At 27.2% G+C, this 9,160-nt stretch overlaps 2 protein-coding genes across 2 annotated transcripts in view; both read left to right on the top strand.

Moving 5' to 3' along the window:
- The window catches only part of LOC127069217 (microtubule-associated protein futsch-like), a 41,186-nt gene extending 37,255 nt beyond the window's left edge, over positions 1-3,931 (top strand). The window contains exon 7 of the mRNA XM_051006004.1: positions 85-3,931. Within this exon, the coding sequence (XP_050861961.1) occupies positions 85-187 (103 nt within the window). The 3' untranslated portion in view covers positions 188-3,931. The remainder of the gene's footprint in view (positions 1-84) is intronic.
- Positions 3,932-5,664: 1,733 nt separating this feature from the next.
- On the top strand, positions 5,665-9,042 carry LOC127069225 (uncharacterized protein PF3D7_1120600-like). The gene is made up of 2 exons (XM_051006014.1): positions 5,665-6,106; positions 6,220-9,042. Exons 1-2 carry the CDS (start codon positions 6,074-6,076, stop codon positions 8,410-8,412), a joined length of 2,226 nt encoding a protein of 741 aa, XP_050861971.1. The 5' UTR covers positions 5,665-6,073; the 3' UTR covers positions 8,413-9,042.
- Positions 9,043-9,160: the final 118 nt, after the last annotated feature.

The raw sequence follows: 9,160 nt of genomic DNA, 5'->3' as shown, positions 1-9,160 counted from the left end.
GTAAGTATTAAACTGATATTGATAATAAACGTTTTTCTAAACTCGTAACTCTTATTGATTTATCTCCCATATCCTATTTTTTAGTTGCGGAGGTGACGGCAACATGAAGTGCGATCCACGAGTATGTTCTCCAGAACCAATGCTGAGGCAAATGATCGCCGCAGCTACAGCCAGAAGAAGGAGATGAGTCGTTCACAATGGTCCCCTGGATCTATCCCGACGAAGAAGCGAATACAAGGGAGCCATGAAGGAAGTGTTGTATAAAAGTGAATTAAAATTATTCTAAACTACCTAAACGTCGCAGAACACAGACAATAAGGTGCTTCGACGTTCACGAACCGAGTGGCCAAAACGTAAACGTTTATATTATAATATTATATTATGTTATATATATAAAAAAAAAAACAAAAAAGGAATGAAAGGAAGACAAGAGCATAAGGGATGAAGTCAAAAGAGACGTATGGAGAATTTTAATTAACGTAATGAGACGCGCGTTTCCAGTGCCAAAAACGTGGCGAATGAAGAATGAACTCGTAAGAAAGGAAGTTTCAACGAAATAAGGGAAAAAAGGAAAAAAGGATAAAAAATTAAGAAATACCACTTTCGTGTTGGTTCCATGGTCATATCTCATTCTATGTCTTATACCTCCATTTCAATATCCATTTCCTATGAAAATATGACTTAGTCAAAGAAAAAAAGGAGAAAAAAATCGTAAAACGAAAATTATTTAAAAAAGAAAGAAAAAAAATGTTTGAAATTTACGACTGTGCCTTCGTCAGTGTCGTCGAGAGTGGCATTACTTTCGTTTATAGTGGCAGCTGAGCAACAGCAACATTGAAAATCATCAGCATCATTCTCCAAAGAATCCTAACTGCAACAATTGGCGGTAGGATGCTAACGATGAACAAGCTAAAACGAAAAGAACAAATATTATAAATTTGGATAAACGAACATTCGTACAGTAACATTATAACATCGACTGGAATCGTAGGATAAAATATTTTGTTATGCTCTCGATTCGTTTGTAACTAATGAATTCGTTCAAAAGCAAAATCGTGATCACTTTATACACATAATTGCACAGAACATAATGTTTCTCGTACGATTCGTCCGCGTGTGATTGAAAAATCGAAAATGAAAGGATTTTTCATTGCACGCGTCGCTCTTATAATACTATTGTAAGAAGTTGAAACATTAGCGATTAAAGATGGTTCGAACTATTCACGATAGATGAGATCTTTATCGAGTTTCAGCTGCCGTGTGTCATGTTTATATGATCAGTCCATATATACCCACATATATGTGAGTATGCAACGTCTACAGATATTTGAATACGCTCGAAATGGCACTTCCGAAATAGTCACTATATCTTATAAACAAATAAACAAAATATTTCTTATCTTATAAAAAAAAAAGTAACGAAGAAAGCGAAGACTCGAAAGAACGATGCCATTTTCTTACGTATCCTAGTGTGCGTGCAAGTATTTGCGTGTGTGCGTGGTCAGCCGGTACATATACATATATATATGCACATACACACGTGTATATATATATGTGTGTGTGTGAATCTATGTATATTAAAAAAGAAAAAAATTGAAAAAATGGTGAATGAAAGATAGACGAAAGGTACGCGCAAACTCAAAGCTTAAACAAACGGCTCGCGCGGAGGACCGATTGAGAATTTGCTTCTCCGGCGAGCTGGCATTATACATTCATAAGTGTGTATATATATATATATATATATATATATATATATATATATATACATATATATACATATATATATATATATATATATATATATATATATATACATATATATACGCACATACATATACATATATATATACACACATATATATAATAAAAACATATATATACATTTATGATTCTTTATATATACTATACCCCATTTAATACTTAACGATAACACGATGTTCTACATCTTTGTACGAAATTATAATTAATACTCCTCTATGACGAAATGATCTCCCATTGTTCTCCAGTCTCAAAGTATCATGTTGTAACGAAGTTCATTTCTTGCTTTCTCCTTAAGGTAAAGCCACGGTTATCTCATTCTGTCATAATATTCCTCTGTTTTATGAGGAAGAATCAAGTCAATTACATATTCATCTTTGGCCAATCCACGCTATGAATAATCGATGGCATACGAAAATGATAGAGTCGTCATGCTTTGAGACTTCAGAACGTTGGTTATCGTTTAATATAATAGAAAAAAAAACGCTATATCGTCGCATAAATACTGCGCATACTGTCTGTATTTATATTGATATTACTGATAATTAACCAACGACTATATGTCGGTGTCCCGTTTTACTGGCATGGAAGTAGCTCATAATACCTGTACTCGTTTATCAATTAAGTTCGTCTCTTGAAAGGAAATAATGAATCGAAAAAAAAAAACAAAAAAAAAACAAAAAAATAGGAATGGGAAAGCGTCTAGCGAACTTTTATGTAAGCTTTTTTATACATGAACGGGTCTCTCTGTTTAAATCAAACAATGCAACGAACATCGACGGCGTATTCGTAGAGCTTCCATAATAGCTCATACGTGATATAAATGGCCATATTGATTATCGTCATTATTACAGGACAGGAAAAAGCTATCGATAGACGTTTAAAACGCTTTTATTTTACGAAAAGTTTCTTTCACATGAGACACACTTACGAAGTAAGAGAAACAATTATAAAACGTACCAATAATGATTCCGTGAAGAAAAAGGAAAAGAAAGAAAGAAAGTTGCAACAACGTAACTCTTTGGAGCTATCTAAATCGTTCATTTATCTGTATCTAGTATAATAAAAATGCCCAAACATTTTTCAATAGATATAATTTTATTTTCGATATACACGACACCAAAATCCATTCTCCACAAACATAATTTCAAGTACGATATTAGCTGTTTGCATATATCAAAAGATTTAATAATCAATTGATATAAATTTGAAATATGCTTTGTCTTATTTTAGGACTAGACAATGTATGAGGAATTATCACGCATGTCGAGTAAAAAATTCAAATGCATTGCCATTTCTATTGTAACTTGGCATTCATGAAAGCCAAGTAAAGTTTTTCCAAGCCAACTTTCTTAGCGATTAATCTAGCCTAGTATTTATCTTGATATTTTTCGCACTCATAGCGATAATATACTGAAAGTATAATGAATATCGAATATATAATAAGTTAATAATAATGATAATATACGCATAATTGTAACGTAAGGCATACGATTACGGCAAATACTTAGATTGTATGCATAATTAATTATGCAGCTTTGTCGGCTGGTTAAAAAATTTAACAATTTGTTATCGTAAAAAATAACATTCTTTCTTGTGACCCAGTCGACTTTATATATCAATTAATATACGATATACACAAAAAACAATAACAAGATATTTATGTACAGAATGATGACCAATTTCTGTCTGTTTATATAACATTAGATATTATTTCATTTTTTTCTATTTGCATACTGTAAAAAGAATTTTTTAACATTATAGAGAAGTCTTATATTTTTCTGTAACGTTCAATGTTAACTCCCAATTAGAACAATATGCTTCATTATACTTTCACGTGAATAAAGCAAATTTAAGCAGACTAAAAATGATTGCTGTAAACACAGAAAATAAACGCGATATTCAGTACGCTAGTATACTCAACAGTCTATAAATTTCTCGAAAATTGTTTATATTCGATTATGTGATTGCTAATGACAATTGTCTCTTCCTTTACAGTATAATCTGCTATCGTCCTACTGCATATCGTTATATGTATGTGATAAATGAAGAAAACAATCGAACCGTGAATATTTCAAATGTTCCCGACTATACGGATATGTTAGGCTAATTTTCACAGTACGTGCTAGTGTAAAGTGTCCTTTTATATAAATAAATGATTTTGTATGTCATACATTATTCTTTTTATTTCTCCATTTTCCATATAAATTTAAACAATTTTTCTTACAAATATCCTTTTATCAAATATGCTGATAAAAGTTACGAAAAATTAAAAATCAATTTTAGAGTGAAAATCATAGAAAAAAACAAGAATCAATACAAGAAATATCTAAAAATCTGGAGACATCAGTAAATAATCTTATCAATAAAAATAAATCAAATGTACCATTTCAATATTTACTTAGTCTATATTCTATTTTATCGATTATTATATTGTGATCATCTTTGCCACACTATTGTTAGATGTCACAACTTCAACAATCTTTTTCGAAATTCAACATTGGACAATAAGAATATATACAAATTCTGAAACAATTCGTGATGTCTAGGACCCACTCGTTAGTCTAACGTATCCTTGAAAGGATCAGGAACGAAACATTCTAATAATATCTAGTGGAATATAATGTAGTGGAAATAATCTACTGTAGTATAAGGACATCGAACACTATTATTGAACTTTTAAACTATTATGTATATGATTTAACATAAAACTTATAAAATATTATGAAATACTATAAGATATGGAAATAGTCTATTTATAGACGTGAATAAAAAAAAACAATAATATTGTGCAACAAAATAATAAATTTCATTATTTATTGGTACAAAAGTGATTTTTTAAGTAATGTAAATGGAAAATCTATAATGTCAATGATTAGGAAGCAGACAATTTTGAAATTACATTTTTCTAACTCGCACTCATGATAACTTCTCTGCTACCATTGATTAACACGTAAATGATAAATGTGTCAGTTACTACGTTCTAACTAGCTAAAAAATTATTTATAATAACACGTCATTTTAAAGTTATAAAATATATAAGGTACCTATCTATAGATACCCAAGCAAATATCTCACAATGGATTGAAGTCACAAAAAAATTTAATAAGAGAAATTTGCTCAACTCTGAGTTAATTGCAAAATACTTGTAAAAATATTTTTTTCCTCTTACCTTTTCGAGTTATGAAGGTCAACACATTTTTTTAAATAAATACCTACAATTTTTTATATTTATATAGTAACATTTATTTGCAATCAAAATCATATCTAGTAAAAAGTTAAATTATAACTGCATATCTAATATAATCATATAAATTAATAATTATTGCATTAAAGTAAATACATACAATATTGATTCGTTAACTTATCTTCGTGTAGTGAAATATTTATAATTGTCAAATCGAGACTGTATTTGACAACATAATTAGTCAGTATAATCGTAAACGTATGATGGATTATTAGAAAAAATTAAACTAGTTTAAAGTTTATAGTTAATTAATTACTGTTGAATATTTTAAAAATTACAAGCAGGATAAATATTTAATCAGCGTACTTTAATTTAAAAAAATCTTATTTTATAAATTCGATATCATATACATTTTAGGTTCTTTATATTTTCTTTGATTTAATTCAAATGTTTTGTTGCTAGATGGCGCTTCAATAATTATTCTTATGACGGATCAGTAATTTTTATTTTACCAACGCAGCAAAAAGAAAACTTATAAAAATTTTATATATAATGTGGAATAAACAGAATATTAGTTAAAATAAACTAAAGAAAATACATATATGCATTTCCACCCTATATATAAAATTTCTAAATGATTATTGATATCACGAGAATATAGATTAAAAATGAAATACAGTTAAAAGTTTTACTATAGGCTACACTGCTGACCAAACAATCATTAAACTTGATCAAAGTGGCCGTAAGTATCGGTCATGGCATTAAACTTTTACGATAAATGTAGAATTATAGCCACATTTTTTATCAATAGTTACAAACAATAGACATGCTAAAATTATTCTTGTTTTTACGTAAACTTTGTTACAATTATAGAACATGATAATAATAACAATTATAACAGAAAACTTTTGGTAATCTATATTGTACTCGAACAGAAGAAAAATAAAAACATCTAAAGCGTGGCGCTGTGAACACTGATGCATCTAGTAACATGTATTTAAGTAAACAGAAAATTTTTTATCCCTACAATTCCGACGTTAGTAGGAACAAAAAGACAATTGAGACTTAAATTTTTGTTAATATTATTTAGAATTGAAAGTGTTTATGCGTTGTCAGTTTATGTAAAATATGTTTGAAAGTGAAGATTGGAATTTTGATGAGGTGATTAAGAATTATTGTCTCAACTTCATTTGTAAATTGTTAAATAATTAATAAATCATTTTTAATATATGATAAGTACATCATATATTTAATATACATTTAATATGTTTTAGGAATTTCTGCAAGATATAGATGATAAAGCATTAAAGTTCTTTTCACATCTAGAAAATGAGGAAATAGATTTACCTGTAAAAAAACGCAAATTAAGCATAAATGATAATACTATTACTTCACCTAATAAGATCAATAAGCAACAAAGTATAACAAACAATAACAATGAAGATTCCGATGAAGTTGATATAGGTTATACGTCAAGACAAAATTTTGTGTTAGATTTATTTCAACAAACTTCGGAAAAAAAAGATGATTCTAAAAGTAAATATAAAAATCAAAAATTATATAGTAGAGTAAAATCATGCACCGAAAATACTTCACAAAAAAATACTATTTTTCAAGAACTGAATGTATCTAAATTAGAAAATGATTTAAATGTACAAAAATTGAGAAAGAATATAGTACTTGACATTCTTAAAAAAAAAAATGTCAAAAATTTATCAGATAATAATAATAAAATTTCTTCTAATAAACTTACACATATTCATCAAAGTCAGAAGATTATAATTAGTGAGAAAAGTAAAGTTGAATATAATAACTCATTAAAGAAATCAAATTCTTGTCCACTAACATCATATGGATCACCCTTCTTCTATAAAAATGAAACACTTACTAATAATGCAATTTCTGACATAAAAAATTGTAATCAAAAGTCAATTATAAGTAAAGATCATGACAAAAAACAAAAAAAATTGATACAAACAACATCTAAAAATTTGCAGCAACCAGTAAGCAAGAATATTAATGATAATATGCAAGGTATATCTACAGATTCAAGAAAATATTTATTGATACAACATTTAAAACATTTTACTTCATTTAATGAAAGATTAGATAATATAAAGCATTCATCTTTTATATTTAAAATGGAGAAGCAGTCAAACAAGAGAACAACTCTCGTAAGAAAATTTCCAGGACCAGCTGGATTACTACCAGATATCATTGACACTTCAAAACTTTCATCATATTTAAAAAATCTAGAAGACAAGAAAATTGAAGGCATACAAAGTCAGAAGAATACTAGTTTAATAGAGTATTGTTCCCAGAATACAAAAACTTTGTTTTCAGAAGGTGCTTGGCAAATAATGCTAAATGATTTACCTACAGAATTCTTAAAAAATTATGAAATTGAACAAATTAAGAAAATAGCTAGTGCAAACCAACATCAGTGTATCAAAATACCATTTCTTGCAGGTATAATAGAAAGTATAGATTACAGTCATGAAAATCCTTCTATTGTGTTGAAAGACTTTACAGATAAAATTGAAGGAACAATACATGCAGATATTCCTGCAAAATATCCTGGCACTTTAGAGAAAAATGTTGTAATTTTATTACAAAATGTAGGATTATTATGTATTTCAGGGACGTTTATTATTCATAAATATCATATTCTAATTTCGCCTTCAAATTTATTAGCAATTTATTCTTATACAGGAGATATTATACATACACTACATATGCAATTTTTAAAGAAAGAATTCTGCATAATTGAATCTAAAACATCAAATTTAAATAGACTTCAAAATGATAATTATAATATAAAAGAAAAAAATTTAGATAGTTCATATATTCATCAAGAAGATAATTCATTCTCTAAGAAAAATTATAGCAAAACTTATAGAAATTTCAACCAATCAAATAATTCTGATATTGATCCAGGCACATTTCTATTTTCTATGGATTTAAATGGAGTTAATAATTCTCAGAATCAGAAAAATTTCAACAAATTAAAATTATCAACAAATTTATTTGAAGAAGAGAAAAATACAAACTTAAAAGATAGGATTATAGTAAAAGAAAACAAGGAAAATATACATAATAATGAAACTACATCTCTACAAGTCTCAACAGATACGTCTTTAAAATATCTTCAAAATCAAGATATAAATCGTAGTGATAAAAGAGAAAATAATAATAAAAATCAGAATGTATCGATAAAATCAAGACTTTCTATTTTTAAATGCAGAGATGTTGTAACACCAATAGAATTAATTTTTAGACATGAGAATTTACATACTAAAGCAATATTACAAAATAATAAAAATAAATCTAATGATAAACAAACACTATCAGTGGATAGAAATTGGACTGAAAATATATTACACAATAACAATAATGATTCTGATGATGAAATGTTATCACAATTAGATGTAGACAGTATAGCTAGTTATTATGATCAAAAAAGTTAAGTGCCTATTCTTTAAATTAATTCTTTCTCAGGTATCATATTCATTTTAAAAGAATAAGTTAGTAACCTACATCAAAATTTAAGAAATATAATTATAAATTTATATTTTATAAATCTATATAAACTTATAAATATGATCATTTTTATATTTTTTATGTATATATTTAAAATAGTTCATAATAATATTTAAATATCTTTAGTTTACGTGTGTATTAAATTTTTTCTATTGATTAGTATTGTGATTATAAATAATATTCTCGTAAACTGCCACTTAAGAAATGATCGAAATTATGTTATTATATTACATATTTATTACGTTGCTTTCACTAATAATGTATTTAAAAGGAAATTAAGAAAAGAATGATATTAGGTTATCAACATTATCATTTTATAATTTTTCATTGTATAGTTGCATATATAGATGTAAGTTATTGATTTTATACTTGTATACAAAAGAAAGAGCATTGAAAATAATTAAATATTTTTATTTTCCTATAACGTAATATCAATTTTGATAATTGATATTAATAATCACGCTTTCATGCACAACTTAGCAACCGGCTCACTGCTACGATTATGTAATACGACTACAAAATTGTAGCCATTAGTGTAATAATCCATAAATCACAATCATTTGTCCCGTCAAATTTGATTCACACCTTAACCAACAATATTAATGAATTTATCTAATTCAAGTCACATCTTAAATACATTTAAGAACAATTAGATTAGGCAATGCAACTTTAAGA

This window comes from Vespula vulgaris, chromosome 1, assembly GCF_905475345.1.
Source record: "Vespula vulgaris chromosome 1, iyVesVulg1.1, whole genome shotgun sequence".
Lineage (NCBI taxonomy): Eukaryota > Metazoa > Arthropoda > Insecta > Hymenoptera > Vespidae > Vespula > Vespula vulgaris.
Note: the sequence above shows the minus strand (reverse complement) of the source record. Positions and strands in the feature narration are given on the sequence as shown.

Excerpts from the sequence above, each read along its gene's own strand:
- LOC127069225 (XM_051006014.1), top strand. The coding sequence starts at position 6,074 with ATGTTTGAAAGTGAAGATTGGAATTTTGATGAG. Across the intron at positions 6,107-6,219 it reads AAGATTGGAATTTTGATGAG|GAATTTCTGCAAGATATAGA; the intron begins GTGATTAAGAAT and ends AATATGTTTTAG.